The sequence below is a fragment of the Drosophila virilis genome, chromosome 3 (genome assembly GCF_030788295.1).
Source record: "Drosophila virilis strain 15010-1051.87 chromosome 3, Dvir_AGI_RSII-ME, whole genome shotgun sequence".
NCBI classification, from domain to species: Eukaryota; Metazoa; Arthropoda; class Insecta; order Diptera; family Drosophilidae; genus Drosophila; species Drosophila virilis.
In genome coordinates, this window is record NC_091545.1 from 2224343 (window position 1) to 2247142 (window position 22800).

Here is a 22800-nt window from a genome sequence, read left to right on the forward strand (position 1 = left end):
ATGAACCAGGTGGCAACTCTGTAGAGTTACTGTTCAAATGTGCAACGGTAAGTCTACAGACGGTCAGCTGTTTTGTTGCTGGTTCAACCCCCGAAATGACTGTCAAAATAGACGCCCCCTGTCGGCTGGCGTGCGGACTAGCAGCTGTCAGTTTTGGGCAAAAAAATCGATACCAACCCCAACCCCAACCCCCTTCGTTAAAAATGTAAATGCGAAAAAATTCAATACTGTGCAGCCATACACGACGCTCGCAACGCGTTTCCACAAATCACAAGAACTCGTGTGTCCCATAAATTAAACGAAATTCTCACAGAAATCCAACATAAGAGAAGGTTCGAAGAAGTGCTAACGCCGCCAAAAAAAGCAAACGGAAAGGAAAGCGAGAAAATCGGAAAAAAAAAAAAGGCGAAAAGTGCGTGAAACGTTAACCGGCAAAAACGGATACAAAGGCCACAGAAAGGACGCAGTGAAAGTGCCATGGAAAGCGCGTAGTTCCGAGCATCCGTTCATATTCCTGCCGGAGCAGAAGGAAAATATGTTAGGTGTGGCTTTGGAGCGCTGCTAGCGGGGAGCCTGAGCGTGGGCGGCTAACGGGATCTGGCAACACCGGCGGCGGCAACAACAAACACGGCGGAATCGAAGGCGCCGGCGGCGGCGGCAACGGAGACGGAGACGGAGCACAGCGGCACAGTCCCCTCCACCTCCATCAAACAGTTAAAGCAGTTCACATTCCGCCAGCAGGCGCGGTGACAAACGGCAGCGGCGACGGCAACGGCAACGGCTGCCCTGGCGGCTGCTGCTAAGGTTGTTGTTGTTGTTGGCGGCAGCGGCAGCGGCAGAGGCAGAAGCGGAGGCAGGTACAACAATGATAAGGTACGTTTGTATTTTGCTCCTCGATTAAATGCTGTTCTCTAAATTGCAAATGGCGCTCAATGTCAATTTATGCCCAATGGTTGTTCCGCAAAACTCCAAATTGCAAAAAAAGTTTTCTCACTTTGTTACTAAGGAGAAAAATGCTGTAAATGTGATTGGTATAGGTTGTCTTTAATGGAACAACAGTTTTTAAGAATAGCTTTAACTTTTGTGACGCTCAATGTTCAATTCCGTAAATGTGACTGGTTTAGTTTGGTTTAAAAGGCGCAATAGTTTTTAGGAACAACCTTAGCTCGCAGTTAACAAAAGATCAAGGGTTGTTTCGCAAAACTCCAAATTTAAAAGTTTCTACTTTATTATTACTAATTCGCTATATACTAAAAAAAACTATTTTGTTTTGCTGATCTAACATTTTTTTATGCCTGATATACTTTGTGTTTGTAGGCGAAATAGTTTTTGAGAAAGTCGTTACTTTTTTGGCCCTTAACGTCAATTAAAACTTTAAAAAGTTTGCCTACTTTATTATTAAGAAGAAAAATTTTGTGAATATGCCTGATTTATGTTGCTTTTATAGGCAAAGGAGTATTTAGGTAAGGCCCCATGTTTCGTGGCGCTCAACTTCAATTACAGCTCAAGGGCTGTTCCGCAAAACTCCAAATTCCAATTAGATAGCTATTTTATTGTTATTAAATAAAACTATTTTCTAACGCTTATTTAAAAAATTTGATTTCCTCAAATATTTTTCTTTTTTTTTGGCGTTTAAGCTTCTGGGAATAGCCTTAACTTTGGTTCTGTGTTGCTGCAGGCAACGTAATTTAATCAATTCGATAAATACAGATTTGCCAATGCCCGAAAAATTTCAACTGCCTCCAGTCACAGAGGCAAACAAATATCACAGCAACAGCAAACTACGATATGCGAGCTGAAAGTTTTTTCGGTCATTCAGCAGACAAGAAGCCACACGTAGAACACAACTGAAAGCTAATACAGTGGTCGCTCGAAAAGAGATAATTTCTGTTGAGTTTTTGTTTTTATTATAAATAATACTGGTATGTTTTCTTTTTGCTATATAACTGAATTCTTTAATGGATTACTAAAATAATCCTTTACACCACAACTTTAGATAAATATAAACCAACTCAAACACATCAGGTCTAAGGAATTTTTTAATAAGCTTCGGTGCTTATAGTCCAATCATTATGAAATTTTAATTTTTTATAAATATGGTATATAAACGTCTGCAAATGCAAATGCTTAATGTCTTAGTTTTTGGTATCTAGCATTTATAATGCTCGAGATATACTAAAGTTGTTATTTAGGAGATATTTTGAGCACAGGAGATATTATATATTAGGTTAAATATATAACCAATTTCCATTCTTTAGCTTTTGTGTTCAGACAGACGGACTTGGTTAGGCAGCTTGTCATCTTGATCAGGAATATATATATATATTATATATATACTGCAACCCGAGTAGGAGCTGCCTCCTTCCGCCTGTTGCATACACACATATCCAATGGGACGCCCCAGTCTGCAGCTGTCCGTTCAGTCGAGCGTACACTGTAATTGTTGTACTCATCAGAGGTCTAATAATTTGTGGCCTAAGCTGCCAACTGCCAGCTGGATATATACAAATACATATATTTATGCTCAATTGTGCTTTCGAGCTGGGATCTGCGAGGCCTCTGAACTTGATGTTTGCTGCGGATGCACATGACAACATCATTATCAGTGTCAAAATGCCATTAAGTGTGTAAATGTGCGGCAGACAATGCCTTTGAAGGATTACACGCATACACACACACACACACACACACACACACAGACAACAAACAAAAAAGAGGAAGAAAACTGAAAATAAGTATTACAAAAAAAGAGAGAGAGAAGAAGAAATGCGCTGCTTTGTCGAAAAGCAAAGAGCATGCGAGTAATATTTGCCAGAGTGCTGGCGGGCATTGAAAACACACGCACACATGAAAATGTATGAGTGTGTGTGTGTGTGTGTGCCGCTTTGCAGTTAGTCAAAAAGCGTCTAGCGATGAGCGCCAAAGTGCGTTGCATACTTTTTAGCGCGCTTTGTTTGACTCGAATTGGGATTTTCCCAGCAGCAGCGGCAGTTGTCGTCATCCTGCAGCAACAACAACAACAACAACAACAATAACAACAACAACAACAGTAATAACAACAACTAGTTGAAGCCAGCAGTGAGGCACAACTTATATTTTTTTATACCTCGCCTTTGCCACGTTGACAACATGCAGTCAACTGGCAGGCGACAAAAATGTCCTTGACCATTTGCACTCTTAGCTCGCGCCAATAAATCTTAGATTTCTATGATTAGCCATTAGGGCATGGCCTGTAATTTATACGTTAAGAGTGCAGTGGCATATTATGCATATTATTGCAGTCTTTGGCCGCATCAGGTCATATTATTAACATTTTCGTTTTCACTCATTTTTCGCCCATTAACGTGGATTTTTCTCAAACAACTTAACGCGGACAAAGCACTTCTGCAAGCTAGGGGTATTTTTTTAGAGTTTCCCTGGCTAATTAACTGCTTTAATTCTATAGCTGAAAAGAAAATATACTTTAGAGTTGTACTAAAATTTCCTCTTCAAATTTTGGGATTTATAATTTCCCTAGGTAGAGCATAGAGCATACAAAATTCGTTATGCTAAAAAACTTACTATAAGGCTGAATGTTTCTTTTCGTATTTTTATTTTTCCTAAAGTGGAACTACATGGGAAATTGATGAATTATAATTTCCCAAACTACCTAAGAGCAAAACGAACTTGTTGTGATTTGTGGGCTGTGCTTGCGCTGTCTGCATTCTCTGTGTGTGTGCGTGTGTGTGCCTATCTGTGTGTGTTAATAAGCATTGGCATAGTGGCAACGACTTTGCTTAGTATTTGCGTTTTTTCATTTCCGGTTTCCACATGTTGACATGCTGTTGCTGTTGCTTGAGTCCTGCTGCTGCTGCTGCTCCTACTCATTCTCCTCCTCCTGCTCCCGCTGTTAATGATGATGGTAATCGTAATGAAGTCAGCAGCAGCAGCCAGTTATGGACGCTGTCACAGCTAGCATTTAGAGTGAGAGAGAGCGAGAGCGAGGGAGAGGGGAGAGTGAGTCAGCTTGTTAGTTTATCAGCTTTGTTTAGGCTTCCCGCCCAGCCTCTATACACTATTATGTAATTTGCACTTGTTAAATGGACTCTTAATTTGATTAGGGCGCCGTAAATATGAAGTGGCGTCGCTTCTCACACAATTTCAATGTGACGCACGTCCTTTGCCAGCCTCCTAAAAACCATATTACCAACTGCTGTTACTTCTCTTCCTCCTCCTTCTGCTCCTGCTCATCTCAGTTCTGACTGCTGCTGCTGCTGTTGCTGATGAGCTCATATTGAAAGTTTTTGTGCCAGCGACCTAGTTTGGCTCAACCGAAATCAATGTGGTCGCCGTGGCGCCATTTGCACTAGCGACCCTTTTGCTCTGCCGATTCCTGAACGCAGCTCCGCTCTCCGCAGCTTCCAACATTTAATCATCATTTTTTCTTCTTCGTTTTCCACAAACATTTTCCTTGGCCTCTTTCAATGGCCATTCATTCAATAATTGAAATGCTTGAAAGACCTGTCCGAGCCTTTGAAACGGGCTTAATGTTGAGCTAACCTCAGAGATCTCCTCGGAGAATATATAAACTAGCTATGTTTTATGGGAGTTCTTCTATAGCAAGTTAATCTTAGACTTTCAATATGTTTACAGTACTCAACCGTCCAATTGTATAAAAAGCAACTACGATGCTCTATCCACAATTGGAATGCTTCGATTTTAGTTTTTCAAGTCCCCCAATCTTTACTGATGAATTCCACTTTAATGTGGCTTGTTTAAAGACTTTTAAAAATGAAAAACAATAAAAAAATCTTCGAGAAAAGCCAAATTCCAATTCCCAATTAAGAACTGTAAAAATTGGGTCTAAAGAAATACAGAAAAGTTTTCATATCAGCTTTTAATTTGAGAGCCTCGCTTTTCAATTTATTCCTTTTTTAAATATGTTTATAGTTGGAGTTCTTTTGAAAACTCTTATTTTATGATTTTAAATATATTGAGTATGTTTTTTTATACATGAATAATAAAACCACGAATTCTGAGTCTCCGACTAGTAATAAAGAAATGCCTAGGAGACAGGGTATCTGTGAGTCGATCATTTTTAATTTTTTAGGCATTCTCAGTTGTTTCCAATTTGGTTTAGTCACCTGCTCGGGCGTTATTAATTGAGCTTTTGATGCACTGCATCGATTGTTTCTGCCTCTCTCCCTCTTCCTCTCTCTCTCTCTCTCTCTCTCTCTCTCTCTGTCCATTTGCCCGTCTGTTCTTCATTTCGGACCCTCCCCTGCCCCCCCTCGGAGCGCTTAAAACACAAAGTAATTGTTAGCTGCAAATTGGTATTTTAATTAAACTTGAATTCAACTCTGCTCAGCCTCGAAATGTTGCATCATCCAAATTGGCTTGACGGATTTGAATTGAATCGAAATAAATGTAGCTACGATTCCCTGCGATACATTCGCATGGTTAAGTATTTTTGTTGCGCTTGAAAAATGTGTCATAAAAATTATATATTTAATAATGCGGCGATGAACAAAATGCACATTAAGCATACGCCGCATTGGCATTTATTGTATTTCACGATTATTGACAACGACATCATCAACATTGTTATGCCCTGTGCCCATTGAGAATTGCGCAAAGCGGGTATATTGGCTTTGTGACCAGGTAGACCTTATTAGGTATATATATATACAAATTGGTTGTTCAGTTGGTTTTGAGAAAGGTTAAGCTCAGATACTCAAAGAGGAATATATATTTTCACCTGTTAGCCCCTGATTTTTGATATATGAACTTATTTGGATATGCCATATTAAAGCATTGCAAATGTCAAGCTCATCAGACTTTAAGTACTCAAACTATTTATAAATGAAATATTTTAAAACTCTCCAAATGATATTTTTGATTTATTTTAAATAATGGAATGCTAATTTCAATTGTGTTCGGTTCAATTTGGGTGTGCCGAAAAGGAAATATTTGAATAAGCAAGTAAGTTAGGGTGTTTGCTAGTCGGTACGGCTCAATTGGAACACGCTTACTTGTTCTTAGCATCATTATAATCAATGTGACTGGCTCAATGAGCGGCTCAATGAATCTGAAGTGGGCAGCGCTTGCTGCGATTATATACCAAGATGCGCATATAGAAAGATAGATAGATATAGATACATGTGGGCTAGATAGATAAATGCGGATTGCATGATTCAGTTGGCCAACTGATGGCAACGGACACGGAGTTGTGCCGCGGCGCAACCAAGAGATTCATTAATATCAGATATTAAACCTTTCTTTTGCAGCACATCCGGTTCGCAGACATAACACTTTGGGGCGGCAGAGAAAGGCATGGTGAAAATGGAGTCCACTGAGGAACAGGATAGAAAGCTTGTCTTGGAGTTTTGCCATTTGCTAGAGAAATCCAAACAGCTCTTCAATGGACTCAGGTATGCCAAATTAATCAGTTTTTGATTTTTTTTTATATCTATATAATGCTGAAATGTTTCCAATTAACACAGAGATCTGCCGCAGTATGGGCATCGGCAGTGGCAAGCCTATTTTGGACGCACCTTCGATGTCTACACAAAGCTCTGGAAGTTTCAGCAGCAACATCGCATGGTCCTCGACTCCAAATATGGACTGAAACGCTGGCAAATTGGCGAAATAGCCAGCAAAATCGGACAGCTTTATTATCACTATTAGTGAGTATTTTATAGTATATAAAAACGGCTAGCTCTGGCAGCCTAATTCCCTAAGTGTTCCATGTGAAATCGACTCTCTATAAGGCTACGATAAATAGCCAGTCAAAGAAAAATCTGTTAAAATATTTAGATCATGAATTTTGTACTTGTATAAACAAGTTTAATTTCTTAAATTTTAAACTAGACTAAACTGAATAGTCGCAAAATAAACATCTATCTTCTATACCACATAGCTGGCAGGGGAACTCTTTCTCAATCTAGACTATATCCAATAACTATTTCATAGAGCAAATATTATGATTATACCATACTTTATATACTTTATTTTCGGTTTTTATCTATTTGGAATAGTTTAAGAACCAGCGAAACGAACTACCTGAACGAGGCGTATCAGTTCTATGCGGCCATACGGGGACGAGCGTATTATTCGCGCGCTGCCAAGGAGGATCGGCCGGATTTGATGGTGAAGAAGCTGCGATATTATGCACGCTTCATAGTCGTCTGTCTGCTGCTGAAGAAAATGAAGCTGGTGCGGGAGCTGGTCACGGAGCTGGAGAAACAAATACAGGAGTACACGAACACGTAAAATGAACGGCAATTGCATTTGCTGATCAGATTTAATCTTTTGCCCACTTGCAGTTACGAGCCGGAAGATCATTTGGAATGGTCGCTGGTGCTGGAAGAGATCAAGGGCTTCATCAAGGCCGAGGCGGCGGTGGCAGTACTCCATGCCGATTCCAATCCCATCATATTATCGCACAGGTGAGTCGTTGGCGCAATCCGATGTACCATTCAGCATACACCTTGCCCGTGCTTTCGTCGGCGGAGTAGGAGTCTATGGAGAGCTCGTGGGGTTAGATATGTTCTCTCTCTCTCTCTCTCTCTCTCTATCTCTCTCTCTCTGTGGGTTGACTCTTTATATGTTTTGCGTAGGTATACGAGTTTTGCTTCAGTTCTGTTGCTATCAATTATTTCATTTATTGTGCTTATCACAGAAGACTTGAAAACACCAAAGAAAACACTCACTGTTCTCATTCATCACGCACTTTTCCATTGATTTTCCCCCCAACTTCATGCACCACACACACATCCACACACACACACACACACACACCAACTGAGAAACAAATGGAAATACTTGGAGGTGACATCGATAATTATGAATATATCTTGAGTACTTGAGCATTTTTTGATCTCACTTTATAATTTTCCCAAGATCTTCACTTATGATGATCGCATTATTGATCTAATCATCTGTCTGTTTAAACTTTATAGAATCCTTGACATTTAATTTGAGGTTTAAAAATATTTAAATGAATAAATAACACATAAAATTCTAGGTAGAATAATAATAGATCAGTCTAAAGAGATCTTAAGATTATTATGAAGAACAAATTTCATTTATTTTGTCCTTCACATATTTATCGATCATGATGATAATTTAAATCGATTATTGATGTATTATCGAAGACGTTTTCATAGTAAAAATTAATACTTAAAAATAAATACTCTTTATATATGAAAATTTGGGAAATGGAGATTAATTAAACATCTCAAGATCTTAACTTCGACATATTACGCATCTCTAGCCAAGAACTTCATTTAATATGATGTTTGTTGGAGTCTTTTAGGGGCTCAAACCCTAACTTAGCTCAATGTGCTACTCACTCGAATGTATTTAAATATATTTTCCAAGCTATGTAACCTTTTCGATAATTTGTTTTCTCAGTGGTAACACACACAGACACCCCTTGTTTTATGATTTCTTATGTTCTCCCCACGTATAAATACCCTCTCACACACACACACACAAACACACACGTACCCCATTCTCCCAGCCCTATATATATCACCTCATTAGTGCGCCACATTCTCAATTCTTCTGTGAAAGCACGGGCCACCGCAATTGGGTTGTGGACCAGCACAACTACAACGACTGATGGGCAGTGGTTCCGGTTCTAGGTTATCGCCGCTGACGACGCCGCCGTGCGAGAGATCGCCGCATATGACGCTCAGTTTGCAGGAGATCCTGATTGTTGGTTCGGCATGCGAGCAGGCCAAGTTCTCCGAGCTGACGATGGACATGTTTAGGTGAATATTCCCACTAACTGGAGAAACTCTGTGTAAAAAACAATAAAATTCATCTGGCTGCAGAATGCTGCAGACGCTGGAACGTGAGCCGACGGAAGCGGCAACGAATCCGTTGAGCATGTCCCATGGCCTTGTGCACGGGCACGATGCGAGTCCGGCGGCCAGCCGCATACCACCATACGGAGTGCCCGGCTCCAAGGGCTATCTGGAGAATGGCCGTCATTATCGAGACAATCCACACAAATATCTACTGTACAAGCCTTCGATTAGCCAGCTGCTGGTCTTTCTGGCCAGCGGCTTTAAGGAACTGCCCCTGGGCGGTGCTCTGCTCCTGTATATGTCGGCGGACGGCTGTTTCTCCACCACAAAGCATCCCGAGGACTGTGAGTACCAACTCCAGCTGGCCAGCAATCCTGTCTAATCTTCTGCCTCCACAGATGGCTACGAGCTGGGCGGCCTGGGCACCAGCGTGAAGCGCGACAGCGTCGATGGCGGCGGCTTATCCTGTCGCGGCAAGTCCTACAAGGAGAGCCACTGCCTATATCCGGGCGATCTGTATCCGTTTACGCGTCGGCCCATGTTCGTCATCATCGATTCGGATAATTCGTTTGTCTTTCAGCACATACCCCGCTACTTTGGCCAGCCGCTGGTCGTTCTAATGTCGCCGCAAGATGTGCCGCCCGCTTTTCAAGGTAAGCATTCCTACATATCAACAAACTTGCTGACTGTTTGACAGATTGATTTACTGATTGACTAACAGTCTGAATGACTGATGCACTATCGACAGACCAAATCAAAGGAGCTTTCTTTCAGCTCGAAAGTAAGCGCTAAGTTAGAGTTTTTAAATATTCGACCTACATGTATGTGATTGCGTGATTTAAGCGTCTGAGCTTCAGACCAGCAACTGAGAAGTCGGCGGTTCAAATTCGACAATTATTTGCAACTTTACTTTTGTTTACCTAATTTTGTTTGTATACATAAGTCTATATACCATAAAAAAGATATAGCTCTACTCACTTTATACACTCTCTCACTGCATCTCTATTGTAGCTGATGTACAGCATCATGGGTCGCTGTTCACGTTGTTCCTGCACTCCCCGCTCACGGCGCTCTGTTACATATGCAATGTGGGTGATGTGCCGATCCATCACTGGGAACGCTGCCAGACTTATGTGGATCGTTTCATAACAGAAGCATCGCGCCTGGTCACGCGTTGTCGCATCGATGAGATCGAACAGGGCATAGGATTTATCGGTAAGTGGCCTCGCTCTGAACATTGCAAGTCTTTCCTCTAATGGTGTTTATGTTTTTTGCATTTTAGACTCCTCCTATGTTCAGTTCTTTGGCGACGATTTTCTGCGCACACTCATTCTACGTTTCGTGTTCTGTGATGTGGTGCTGCGTTTGCATCGCGGTTTCCGTGGACGCCATATGCGACCGCGCTGTGAGCCCCAGCTGCCGGCCAACGAACTGCTCGAGCATCCCTCGCTGTCGCATATCGTTTTCCAGCTGGCATCGGCGCTCGATGTGCGCGGCCATTTCTCGGAGGGACCCGAGTGCGACTGATGACTTTTTTTGGCCGTAGTCTTAGTTCTAGTCGTAATTTTCTATACGAGGCTGTTGCCGCTCTACTGCCCGGACAGACAGTTTTCGTTGTTGCATTATGTGTACAATACTTTTTCGCTGGCAACGAGCTTCAACGTTAGCTGAAAGTTGCAAGCCGGTGGCCAATTAAGTGGGCATCTGAAATAAAATGAAAGGAACTCCATTATGTGTTTGCCGCTTTTGTCGAAATCAGGGCTGCAAACTAACACAAAAAGAAAGGTCGCCGGTTCGAACTAAGTTCCTGCCTTGAAGCGTGGCTCGTGAGCCTGGTTTTCTACATCCGAAAAATCTAGGCTTTATTTCAGTGCACCGAATCATATATTTTCAAATTCTTAATATAGTTGTTTTATTCTATGCAAACTTCCACAAAAGAAAGGTTCGAACCAGTTTCCTTAAGGCGCGGCTCGTGAACCTGGTTTTTTAAACCCGAAAAACCCAGGTTTTGTCGCTCTACTTCAATTTATCATATATTTTTGAAATCTTAATAAACTAGCACAAAAAGAAAAGTCGCTGGTTCGAACCAGGTGTGGCTCGTGAACCTGGCTTTCTACATCAGAAATATTCACATTTCATTTCACTTTATCATATATTTTGAAAAAATCTTAATAAACATTCTATTTATTGATCTCTACCAAAATATGGTCCAATAAAACCCAAGTTCTTTATGCTTTCGTCTTAAGACTTCTTCGAAAGTTTTTTACTTTTAACTCAATCTTTTTTGAATATAAATGGTTTATTTCGGGTTTCGATGCGGTTGTTCTTAAGGCAACTAGTTCCATTTAGGTTTCGGCTCATATTTAAAAATTAATTGGAATTCCGACTTCGAACCAATTCGGTTCAGAAACTTGTTTGCAGCCTTGTTCGAAAATGCATATTAAATTTTTATAAAATACAGACAAGATAATATTTACATAAATATAAATACATATATATATATATATATAAATTATACGCGAAATATATAATAATAATAATCAAGTAGCTAGTTTTCTTATATAGTGCGTCGCGCAATGGAAAGGTCCAAAGTTAGTTGCTTAGCATATACATAATAATAATAATAATAACAATAATAATAATAATAATAATAATAATAATATTGAACATAAAAGTTATACACAACACAAATCTTGATAACAATTAAACATAAAGCAGCAAAAATAACGAAACCTAACAAAACGATAACTGCCAAAAGAGAAGAAGAAAATGAATCAAATTAAGTTGAACAGCTATTTTAAAAAATTAAAAACAATTTTTAAGCTAAACAACAATTAAGATTAGAGAGCAGGAAAAATAAAAATAAAAACAAAACAAAACAAAACATTTTCATACGCAGCGATAAACGTTTAGCTTTTATACAACAGTTAGAGGAGAATATAAATAAATATATATATATAAATAAATGAAAACGAAACTTAAATTAAAATCTATAAACACGACACACTATATAAGAAATGCGTTTTTTTACTGCATTTTCATGCATGTACACGAGACGCTTACAACAAATTAACATAAACAACAAGAAAACAACAACAAACGAATAATAATTATAATAAATATATTGTACGTATGTAATATTGCATATAGGTATTATTATGATTACAAGATGACTGAAAGTTACTGTTTCAAAACGCAAAAACAAACGAAAACGAAAATAAAAATTTAGCAAAAATAATAATTACTTATACATATATATATATACATTCATATATATATATTCATATATATATATATATATATGTGTATATACAAAGGATAGTTAAGCTGACGAACGAAAAGTAAAATAAAAAATAAATATATACAAAATATATTTTGCGTATGTTAAACAAAAATTTAAATTTAAAACAATCCCAGCAAAACATTTTATACGAACTCAAAACAAAAACTAAATACAAATCTATACTTGAGCAACAAAAATAAATAAATACAAAAACAATATCATGTTTCGGCATTCGCATTCACACGAACAAAACCCTATAAACGAATTGCCATTATCATATCGCTGTGTTCCACAAAGTAAATACGAAATTTATTGGTTTTTTTGAAATATATCGAAGGAATGCTCGTGCATTACATGTAACTGATAGAAAATCGAATGGATTCATAGGCAAGCATATACAATATTTCATATATGAATATAAAACTAGTTAAACGCATAGAAAAATACCCAACGGGCCTGTTAAAGATTTCGATGCGGAATCGAAATAAAAACGTGTAATTTGCAAATTTCGGAATGTATAGAAAATCTTTTTCTTGCTTGCATACTTTTTTTTTTTTAATTCTCAATTAAAAACTACAAGCCTCAAGAAACCTATAGAAATGAAACGAACCGTTCCGTAACCGTTTCACAGTCGATTCGAACTCACGAATTCGGAATCACATCGAAGTCTTGAACCGGCCCGCATATTTGACAGGCCCACAAAACAAAAATAAATAAACACCGCAAAAACAATTCAAATTTCAATTTTATAGTTTTTCTTAAAAAAAATTTGTGAATTCAAAAAGCGAGAAGGAAAACGAAAGGAAAAACCAAAAACAAAAACATGTAAAATTTCTCAAATCTCAAGCTGTCTTATAAACAATACGAAACGACAATTATTTTCCAAGGTTCTTAAATACTCTTAACTTCTTTGTTAGCAACAAACGAATTGTATAGAATTTTTAACAAATTTGTTTCAAACTTGTGTACATACAAACATATGTAATTCTAAAAAGAAAAAAAAAACATAAGAAAAGATATGAAAATATGTTAAAAAGAAAATGCTCTTGATGAACCAAATGATAATATTATTGCTAGCGCGTTAACATTATTTTCATTAACATTAGATTTTGTACATTTGAAAATTGCATTTACATAAGCATAAAACTGCAAAAAGTAAACAAAAAAAAAAAAACACAAACACAAAATAATATGCAAATTAATTCATGATTAATCAGCAACATTAGCCACACGTAAGCGATACAAATCCCACAAAGAGTACATTCAAACATAATCATAAGCGAATTGTTTAAAACACACACACACACAAACACACACACTATCAACCCATTTAACAACAAAACAAACGATAACAACAAATTTAGCAAAAGCCACAAAAAATACAAAACATTAAACAAAAAGACAACAAAAACATATGAAAGTATGGGAACGAGAAGAGAGCGTATGGAGTTTGTATGAGAAATAAGAATAAATCACATGTTTGAAAAGAAAATCAGTTTTGTGTTTAATATTTATATAGCCTAAAATGGACTGGGTTTGGGCTGAGCAGAGGGTACTCGACTCGGATGAGGCAGCATTTGCACCAATGTCATGCCTTAATATCCAATTCCATAACTAGGTTTACCCTATATAATGAAATCTTGCCTCGCCAGAGTCTTTCCAGCTCGAAATGAAACAAGAAAGAGCGGCCACCCTCGCTTTTGTGAAGATATGTTGGCAAATCGACAATCCTTTTATAGAACAAGTTATTTTTTAAACGATTCTTTCTTGATAAGATTTTGACACATTCTAGAGTTCACAAATGTCCACTTTGGTCAAGACATATTGAAATTCAGTAATGCTTTTCGTACAACTTAATTTTCGACTAAAAGCAGCTATGTTAAATGAGCTGTCTGATTCTGGTTTATGGCTTTGGCTAAATCCACTCGGCTTTTGAATATAAATATATTAAAGGGATAGTGGATATTGGATTAAATTATAATATGCACTGCATTGAAACTTAATTATCCAATTGAATGTGCCCAAACAAGCAGAATTCTAAAGTCCTTATCCAAAAATTTCCTTTTCTGTATAAACAATATGCCCACGAGGAGTTAAAAAGTTGCAGCTCCAATAGCTGAGCAAATTGAATCTAGTTAAAGCTAAGCCTTGCTCAGGCGACCCGTGTGCTGCTCAATCCAATCGTTAAACGAGGCGACGCGTGTAAATATATCCGGCAATCGCAGCTGGCACTTGTCATCGTAACCGTGTGATACGACGCCAACGACAGTCTGGGTGCCATCGTTCAGGACCAAGGGGCCGCCCGAGTCGCCGCGACAGGGCAGTCCGCCCTTGGAATCAATGCACAGAAACGAGTCCAGTATGAGCTTGCGTTCGCCATTCAGCTGTTTGTTCCACAGACGCTCGCACAGCTTATTGGGAATGATCTTCACATTCAAATACTGCAATATGTCGGTGGGTCGCTGCTTGGCCGTCAGGCCCCAGCCGGAGCTGATGGCCGAGCGACCGTTCAGATTGAATTTATTCTTGCCCCTGGGCAGCCTGGCGGGTTGTGCATAGGCGCCCAGTTTTAGATCCTTGGGCAGACGAATGAGTGCAATATCGTTGGCCACCGTGTGACGATCGTATAGAGGATGCACAATTGTGTCCTTTCGTCTGACCAACAGCTCCATGTGGCCGGGCTCGTCTTTCCTTGTCTTGTTTAGAGCGCCCGCGGTGACAATCACTTTGAGCCTGCAAATTGAAACGGCTTGTAAATAAATCCCGACTTGGCTTGTTGTTGGTTTTTATGCTCACAAATTTGTGTCCGGCTCCTGCAGGCAATGCGCTGCGGTCAGTATCCAGCGCTTCGTTAGAATCGTGCCGCCACACAAACTGGGCTCATCGCCGGAGTTGCCGAAGTAGGCATGCAGTGCCACCTGGTAGGGCAGTTGCTTGGGCCTCGCAGCCGAACCATTGATAATACGCAAATGGCCCTGGCTGAGGATTAGACACGGGCACAACAGCAGCAGCACAAGCGGGTAGAGTGTGTAGAAAGGCTGTCTCATTTGTTTGCTTAACTATGGAGTCGAGTTAACGTGCGCCTTATATATAGCCTTGGATTATAGCTCCAGTTTATAGCCCTAGAGCGTGCACTTCACCTTATCAGAGCTTTACATAATAAACAACTTTTCTGCGTGCTATCAGTTTATTAGTAAAAAAAAAAAGGCTTGAACTCTCGCTACAGGGGATTATATGCATACATGACATTCTCTTTGGTTTTTAATTAATATATATATATATATATATATATATATAGTGAAAGCTCTAGTGTGCAAAATTCAGCATTCAATTTGGGTGTGTCTGCCTTGGAATTACTTCTGCGCTTGTTCGATCTTGACAATGTACCTTCAGGTCTTAAGTATGGTATGCATACCTTATAGAAGAAAGGGATATATTCCAGATTTATTTATTCTTTTAGAAAGTCGACATACCCAATTTGGCGACTCTATCTCTTGTAAGCTGCGAGATATGCTTAAAAGACAGGACTCGATTTTTACTGATTTATCGTTACGTTCAGACGGACGGACATTGCAAGATCGACCCCGCTGTCGAAAAATAAATACTTTACGGAGTTGGAAATGTCTCCTTTATATGCATTAATGTGCCCCCTTTTTGTGCCTAAGGCTTGCATTGTCATCGGAATATTAAAAAATTTAGAAAATATTAAATGAATCTGGGATTCTTCATTCCAAGATATAATAATATCTTGGACTGTTAAGCGTTCGTGCGCTCAAGCGATTTTTCACTGTATACATATTATAGAGTATTATAGACAATTTAACGCTGCTTTCCAAACTTGTAGATTACTTCGTGATGATACTTCTCGCCGGGGCGCAATATTGTTGTGGGGAAATTCTCATGATTCACCGAATCGGGAAACTTTTGCGTCTCCAGACAGAAGGCGCCATGTTTGGCATAGGCCGCGCCCGCTTTGCCCGGCAGCGGACTCTCCCCCTGCGCCTGGTTGGGCAAAAAGTTGGAGGTATACAACTGTACTCCCGGCTGATTGCTGGCAATCTCTAGCCAGCGACCGCTCGGCGGATGCACAACTCTCGCAATGCTCGTGATGTTCGCTGGCGGCGTAAACTTTACGCAAAAGTTGTCATCATAGCCACGGGCCGGCTCCAGCTGCCGTAGACGTTCGCCCAGGTTGCTGGCGATCCGTAAATCAAATTTGCCGCCGTCTACGGGCAGAATTTTGCCCGTGGGTATGGAATCCGCGTCCGTTTCGGTAATGCCATAGGCATTTATGGCAATTGTATGCTCGTAGAGTCCGGCTTGGCCAGCCTTGTGCCCGGCCAGATTGAAGTAGGAATGATTGGTGAGATTCACGGGCGTCGCTTTGCTGGTCACCGCATCCATGCACACATGCAGGCAGTTGTCCTCGGTGAGCGTGAAGCGCACCGTGGCGGTCACCTCGCCGGGATAGCCTTCGTGGCCATCGGGATTGGTGTGCGTCAGCCAGACGCCATTGGGCAGCACCTCCAGCACTTGCCAGTGCGCCTTGTTGAAGCCCACGAAGCCCCCGTGCAGCTGCAATTGACCCCGGTTGCGGCTGACCTCAATTGTCTTGCCGTCCAGCACGAATCGGCCATTGGCTATGCGATTGCAGACGCGCCCTACGGTGGCACCCATATAGGGATTCTGTTCGCTCTCATAGCCCGCCAAATCATCAAATCCGAGCGTCACGTCCTCCACCTGACCTTGAGAATCCGGCACCTTAATGCTGCTGATCGTGGCGCCCAGCGTTAGTATCTGCACGGACATCTGCTCATCGTTGCTCAGCGTAAAGCGTCGAATCGTGCCCGTTTCCTTGGTGAATGGATTCACTGCAGCCTCGGCAAAGACATCTTCCGTGACGTGCACCATGCCGATCCGACTTTGTTATGAGTTAAACACACACAAAACAGTCACTTAAGTAGTAGTGCACACTGCGAAAACCGCAAACACTTCATAAAGAACATATGTTTGTACGCAAATACATATGTACACACAATGTTGATAGAAAATATCTTATCAATGTGTTGCGTGAGTGCTGCCCGCCGCAAGCTCATTTCAAGGCATATCAGTTTAATATAAGTAGCACTTACTTGCATGCAGCTGAAACTTAGTTAATATACAATATATCATTTGTGTTTTTTAGCAAACAGTGATTTATTTTAGACACTTGCACTTGAAATGGCGCGATTTTACTGCGTCTTATCGATAGTATATTTAAAGACGTTCGATAGTTTACAGCTGGATCTGTTGCGCATGTTAATCGATTAGTATTGGGAATCAGCTGAGCTCTGTTATCAGTGGCTTGAAGAGTCTGTTAGCAATTGTGGAGTAAAAGTCTACAGCAACAGAACCTATGCAAATATTTTCAGGCACAACTAGAGGTGCTTTTATCTTTAAAATGCTTAATTTATTTTATATACATTTGCACTTGATATGGCGCCATTTTGCCTCTTATGGATAGCATACTGATCCACTTGTTGCGTTTGCTAAAATCAGCTGAGCTCTGTTATCCGGGGCCTGATGTCTGTTGTGAATCAGTTAACAGTTGTTGGGCAGTGCTCGTTTCCAATAACAGCTGCTGCCAATGTTAAGGCCTATAATATACAATATACTAGCCGTATATTTCGATTTCTTGAACTCTCCTCAACACCAACACAAATGCTGTTAAGTAGCTACCGCTTCGCTTAACAGCAAAAGTTAGCAGCGTGGGCTCGTGGACATGTGTTAAGTGAACTAGTTTAACACTAATCTACTAATTAGTTCGTTCTTTGAGCTAAGTCGAAAGTTCGAACGAACTAATTCCGAACGATTCGATGCAACTCTTTTTGTTTATAAAATCAAAATGGGCTTGACGTGGCAGCGGTTGAGATTTAATTTATTAGTGACCATTGGATTAACATCCTTTTGCCTGCTCATTAAAACAATCAGCGCACAAGAAGCACAACAACCATGGTACGAAAATTTGCCCGCAGTCGCCATGGATTATAAGGTATTTAATTCAAATTAGAAAGTGCACGGGCTAAACAACAATAAATATGTGCTCGAAATAATTTGTTAAATACAGGTACACATAGATGCCGGCAAGGAGGACTGCTATCATCAGTATGTGCAGGCGGGTGCCACCTTTTACGTATCATTCAGCGTAAGTATGCGAAATGGAAGTCCACGCATTTTCTTCATGCTTTAACTTTAACAGGTTGTGCGCGGCGGAGACGGCATGGCTGGCTTTGCCGTACGCAATCCGGCTGGCGAAATCGTGAAGCCCTACCAGTGGCAGGCCACGGCGGATTATACGGACCAAGTGTCGCCCGGTGGCTACTATTCCGTGTGCATTGACAATCAGTTCTCGCGCTTTGCGGGCAAACTGGTCAACATCTACATCACGGTCGTCAAGTACGATGCGTGGGACAAGTACGCCAAGGAGATCGAAGAGCTGCAGCTGAATATGCAAAACTTTACGACCACAATTGGCACCGTTGAGCGCAACATTAATGATATGCTCGGCTATCAGGCGCACAGCAGGCATCGTGAATCGCGCGATTATGCCCTGCTGCTGGACAACAATTCCTATATACAAACATTCTCCATTAGCCAGATTGTGGTCATTCTGATTACGTGCTCCATACAGGTGAACGGGTTTGCCAGTGTTGCCAGTGTTGCCAATTCAGCTATTCTCAGAAAACAGTTAAATTTTAAACGAATTTACCTTTATCACAATAACAACCCTGCACATAAGCTAGCTTTAGCTATTTTATCATTTGGCAACACTGATTAACGCTTTGATTTTGTTTATTATAACTTAAACAATTACTTTTAATTTCTAGGTATTCTTCGTGCGCAAACTGTTCGAAGTGAAGACTACCTCCAAGAGCCGTATTTAGTTGCTAATAGGACCTTTTTCATGGTCGCCAAACTTGCGGCATTTATGCACAAAGCTGTAAAAAAAACACTTTTGTACTTTCCTCCGTTCTTTTATATGTACTTCACACGTTCCCCAAGCGCACTGCACATACACACCAAGCATTCATCATGGAACCTATTATAATATGTAATTATTTTAATGTTGGCAAACAGAACAAGTGCAAACTTAACAGACTTCAACTACTGATATTTATCATTTGTCCATATATATACAACTTATGTGATAAATGAACATGTGTCCAGAGAGAGAGAGAGGAGTTTTTAATTAAATTAAAGTTTATATTTTATACTTGAGTATATGTATACATCACATGGTAAAGCTTCTTATTTGTATTTGGGTTTGTGTCTACGCTAAGTTAAGTTAGTTTCCTGCAAGCTCTCGAAATCCCGTTGAATTCAGTGTTGCCAACTTCCGCTTAAAAATAGCTGAATCAATTTGAAATTTCAACTGAAACTAGCCAAATTTAGCTAGAAACCTGCTGCATTGGCAACACTTGCCGCATTATGCATAAAGTTGAAGTTAATTATAGTTTGCTGGATTTTCACGTTAATTACTGATAATTATATATATTGTATCTATTGGTATTGGGCGGCGAATAGCTGGGTGCGTCTAGCTCGGAAAAAATGCCTTCGCCCGTATCGCTGCCCGGTCTGAGTACGCCCTCACTAAAAGCAGAGCGTGTTTAATTTGAATATCACATATTGGTAATCGAATTTTAGCCAAATTCCCAGTGTTTCTTTTTTTTTTGTCTGTTGCTCACCCAAAGGCGCTGCCACCGAAGCGTCCCACATTGGGAGCCTGGTAATAATTATAAGGCGTCGCATTTATCCAGGAAGTAAGCATAAAAGCGCACAGCAAAAACACACAAATCTTGAGGAACTGCATTATCCAATAGCTTGACGTCTTCTTTATTCGTTAATAAAATATTTTTTATTTGTATTTAATAGCGGAACGAGCTACCGAAGCTGTCGCAATGAGTTTCAATCGAGTTATGCGGCTACCAACTGGAAGAATGACACCTATTTATACTGCAGACCTGATTTTGACCAGTCTATTTACATATACGACAATCAGAACTAGTTTCCATATCATTGACGCTGTTTCTTAAAAGCGTTTTAATGGACAAGAGAAATTTAAATGGCATTTAACCATATATTTGTATTATTATAAACCAAAAGGTTAAATTTACAAACTATCCACCAACGGGACAGCTTTATGCATAGAAGCTTCTTGCATTAGAGAAAATTCAAATAATATTTTATATTTAATAACTAATGTTTATGTCAGTTCAGAGTACGTCAAACTTTGAAACAACATTGAATTTAAAGTAACGGAAAAAAATCACAGCAAAACATGTTTTTTTTTTTTTATTCGACAAATTGGAGCTACCAAATAACATTTTACTAAGTCATAATCATATTAACAATCGGCGACCGGTTAAGTTCTATTCTCAATTAATCTGATTTCTAGGTAAGAAATGAGCTCATAAATACTGAACGATTGATATTATTCATACAAATTCATCCGTTTTTTTCTGCCGTTCCGGAATTCAAATTTGTTTGTTTTTTGTTAAGAAAATTTGACCTCGAATTGGAGAAAAAAGGGCGATGCACGAAAAACATAAACAACAACGAACGAGACGTCATAAGGCTTAGGCGTCTGTGCGTCAGACGAGCAAATGAGAGGTCGCCGGTTCGAAGATAGTATAGAGTGTACGAAAAACATAAACAACAACGAACGAGACGTTGTAAAGCTTACATAGCTCCGGTGTCTGTGCGTCGGATCAGCAAGCGAGAGGTCGCTGGTTCGAAGTTAGAATAACGTAAGCTGAAGCGTTTTTTTTCATGGCAGCAGAAGTAATTTCGTTGCAATTGAGCCGGATGACGCCGTGTAATTTAGACTCGCAAATGTGCAACTGAATCATTTTATTTAATGTGCAACTTTCTGAAAATGGGCAACAAAAGTGACAGGAAAAGGGAAAGAGCTGTGAACCAGGTTCACAAGCTGAACCATAAGACGCGGCACTTGTGCGAACCATGAGCCGAACCAGAACATGAAAAAGTGGTTCGTGAACTTGTGACAATATGAGAAGCCACATTTAAACTAAGTGTTTCTTAAAATATGTCCAAAAATATATGCGAAGCATTTAAAATATTTGTAAGCTAGTTTTAGTTCCGCAATAAAAATAATGGTATTGCCTATGAGAATTTAATTTAATTTATTTATGTTAAAGCGCACACACACGGGCACACAAGAGTCATGCACACAAACACACGCATGTTAATTACATAACTTAAAATGCGATTATGTGTGCGCTTATCTGCGGCGTCTTCTTGGCCAATTCCCGCTTCGCACAGTTTCCCAGCTGCGCCTTAAAGTAGGCAGCACTGAAAATGAACCCGCAAATGATGCGAGCTGGGCCCCAAACTAAGCGCCTAATGGCTCGCACACAGATAAGTGAGTGCTTGAGTGTGTGTGTGTGTGTGTGTGTGTTAGTGCTGGCTCTTTAACTGTTTTAAACGCCATTGTTAAAATATTGCTCATACGCACTTCCGCCCGAAATGGGGTCTTTGCTTGGACTAATGATGCCAGCGCCGCAGCCAGTGCTGCCCAAGAACGTGCAGCAGCAGTCGCCGTAGCAGCAGCAGCAGCAGCAGCAGCAGCAGCCAGTGTGCACAATATCGACTGCAGTTCAGATGTGGCTCCGCCCACTTTTGGCTAAGCGCAGAGATAAACAAAGCGGGCGAAAGGGAGCGCGCGTGCGCATCAACCACCGCAAAAGGAAGCGTTCATGTTGGGGTGCAGCTGCCGCCGCCGCTGCTCGGGCATCCTTTTGATGTGAGCCAGAGCCCTGCTGATTGCGGCCTCCCGAATGTGGGAGGAGTATGTGTGTGCCGGGCGCCATCTTGAGAGCGCGCGCACGAGATGATTTGTGCCTCATTGTGCGGCCAGGCCAGGCGAGCCTTTTTGTGTATGGCCAGCGGGACATACACATTAACTTGGAGTGCGCGTTACCGTTACGACACGTCGAGCGGAGCTGCATAATAATAACGGCACTTTGCGGTCGAGTATACGTCGGTCCACACACACACACACACACACGCACACACACACAGGAAGCCGCGAACTACAAGGGGGAGAGGAGACCACAAAATAAATATAAAAAGTAAAAAGTACAAATACAAACAAAAACAAAGCTTGGACAAATGCGCTTGTTGCTTGCTGCCAACTGACAGTAGGCGTGGCAGCGCCCCTCTGCCCACGTGTGTAAATGTGTGTGTTGCATAAATTGTTGTGCGGAAATTATTGAAATTTTACTTTTTGGCCAAACTCGCGGCGAGAAAGTGGCCCGCCGACAAGGCCAAAAGGGACGCGTTACGGCCACCGTCGGCGTTCTGTGCCACGCCTCCTTTACGTATTTTGCGCACTGACAAATTTACTTGCATATCCTGCTACAACAACAACAACTAGTCACAAAACTAAACAAACACAATTTGCGTATCGCAGTCGCCCCTTCACAGCGCGCCCGCCAAGCCCAAGCCAAGCTTGTTCTCCGTCGCCATTTTGGACAATAATTTCACTTCCGGTTTGCACAAATACAACGGTAAATGGTATTTAAAAAAACAAACAACCTAGCACAAAATGCCGCCAAAGTGACGCGTGAAGTTGTCGTATTTCAAGAATATTAGTTAGTCAAAGTGCATTAGTTAATCAATTAACTAAATTAAGTGGAGCTTGACATATTCGGATTAAGCACA

The 22800-nt window shown here is 40.5% G+C and overlaps 4 protein-coding genes and 1 long non-coding RNA gene across 8 annotated transcripts; 3 read left to right on the forward strand and 2 right to left on the reverse strand.

Annotated features, from left to right (window-relative positions):
• Positions 1 to 161: 161 nt before the first annotated feature.
• LOC6623387 (protein SCAI) lies at positions 162 to 10527 on the forward strand. 4 transcript variants are annotated; one of them, XM_032435504.2, is made up of 10 exons: positions 162 to 873; positions 6267 to 6410; positions 6483 to 6665; positions 7017 to 7235; positions 7305 to 7427; positions 8613 to 8756; positions 8820 to 9139; positions 9194 to 9448; positions 9807 to 10010; positions 10078 to 10527. In XM_032435504.2, exons 2-10 carry the CDS (start codon positions 6313 to 6315, stop codon positions 10320 to 10322), a joined length of 1791 nt encoding a protein of 596 aa, XP_032291395.1. In that variant the 5' UTR covers positions 162 to 873; positions 6267 to 6312; the 3' UTR covers positions 10323 to 10527. The 4 variants fall into 4 exon arrangements, with proteins under 4 accessions (XP_032291395.1, XP_070064096.1, XP_015031046.1 ...); XM_070207995.1 differs by having other exon boundaries at positions 8628 to 8756; XM_015175560.3 differs by having other exon boundaries at positions 164 to 873; positions 7017 to 7247.
• Positions 10528 to 13359: 2832 nt separating this feature from the next.
• Positions 13360 to 15368, reverse strand: LOC6623416 (brachyurin). The gene is made up of 2 exons (XM_002046092.4): positions 14875 to 15368; positions 13360 to 14811 (listed from the first exon to the last, which is right to left on the reverse strand). The coding sequence occupies exons 1-2, from the start codon at positions 15123 to 15125 to the stop codon at positions 14220 to 14222; spliced, it is 843 nt and encodes a 280-aa protein (XP_002046128.1). The 5' UTR covers positions 15126 to 15368; the 3' UTR covers positions 13360 to 14219.
• A 413-nt stretch (positions 15369 to 15781) lies between these two features.
• On the reverse strand, positions 15782 to 17106 carry LOC6623345 (galactose mutarotase). The gene has a single exon (XM_002046093.4). The coding sequence runs from the start codon at positions 16987 to 16989 to the stop codon at positions 15898 to 15900; it is 1092 nt and encodes a 363-aa protein (XP_002046129.1). The 5' UTR covers positions 16990 to 17106; the 3' UTR covers positions 15782 to 15897.
• An 806-nt stretch (positions 17107 to 17912) lies between these two features.
• loj (logjam) lies at positions 17913 to 19351 on the forward strand. Its single transcript, XM_002046094.4, has 4 exons — positions 17913 to 18109; positions 18185 to 18262; positions 18317 to 18748; positions 18945 to 19351. The coding sequence occupies exons 1-4, from the start codon at positions 17963 to 17965 to the stop codon at positions 18999 to 19001; spliced, it is 714 nt and encodes a 237-aa protein (XP_002046130.1). The 5' UTR covers positions 17913 to 17962; the 3' UTR covers positions 19002 to 19351.
• Positions 19352 to 20320: 969 nt separating this feature from the next.
• Positions 20321 to 21196, forward strand: LOC116650803 (uncharacterized). Its single transcript, XR_004303817.2, has 2 exons — positions 20321 to 20512; positions 20617 to 21196. It is a non-coding gene; the product is annotated as an uncharacterized lncRNA (long non-coding RNA).
• The last annotated feature ends 1604 nt before the right edge of the window (positions 21197 to 22800 follow it).

Bases quoted from the DNA above. Each gene is read 5' to 3' on its own strand.
- LOC6623345 (XM_002046093.4), bottom strand. From the start codon at position 16,989: ATGGTGCACGTCACGGAAGATGTCTTTGCCGAGGCTGCAGTGAATCCA.
- LOC6623387 (XM_015175560.3), top strand. From the start codon at position 6,313: ATGGTGAAAATGGAGTCCACTGAGGAACAGGATAGAAAGCTTGTCTTG. The intron at 6,411-6,482 runs GTATGCCAAATT...CAATTAACACAG, and splicing joins CAGCTCTTCAATGGACTCAG to AGATCTGCCGCAGTATGGGC. The intron at 7,248-7,304 runs GTAAAATGAACG...GCCCACTTGCAG, and splicing joins ATACAGGAGTACACGAACAC to TTACGAGCCGGAAGATCATT.
- loj (XM_002046094.4), top strand. From the start codon at position 17,963: ATGGGCTTGACGTGGCAGCGGTTGAGATTTAATTTATTAGTGACCATT. The intron at 18,110-18,184 runs GTATTTAATTCA...TGTTAAATACAG, and splicing joins CAGTCGCCATGGATTATAAG to GTACACATAGATGCCGGCAA. The intron at 18,263-18,316 runs GTAAGTATGCGA...TAACTTTAACAG, and splicing joins CCTTTTACGTATCATTCAGC to GTTGTGCGCGGCGGAGACGG.
- LOC6623416 (XM_002046092.4), bottom strand. From the start codon at position 15,125: ATGAGACAGCCTTTCTACACACTCTACCCGCTTGTGCTGCTGCTGTTG. The intron at 14,812-14,874 runs GTGAGCATAAAA...TTCAATTTGCAG, and splicing joins CAGGAGCCGGACACAAATTT to GCTCAAAGTGATTGTCACCG.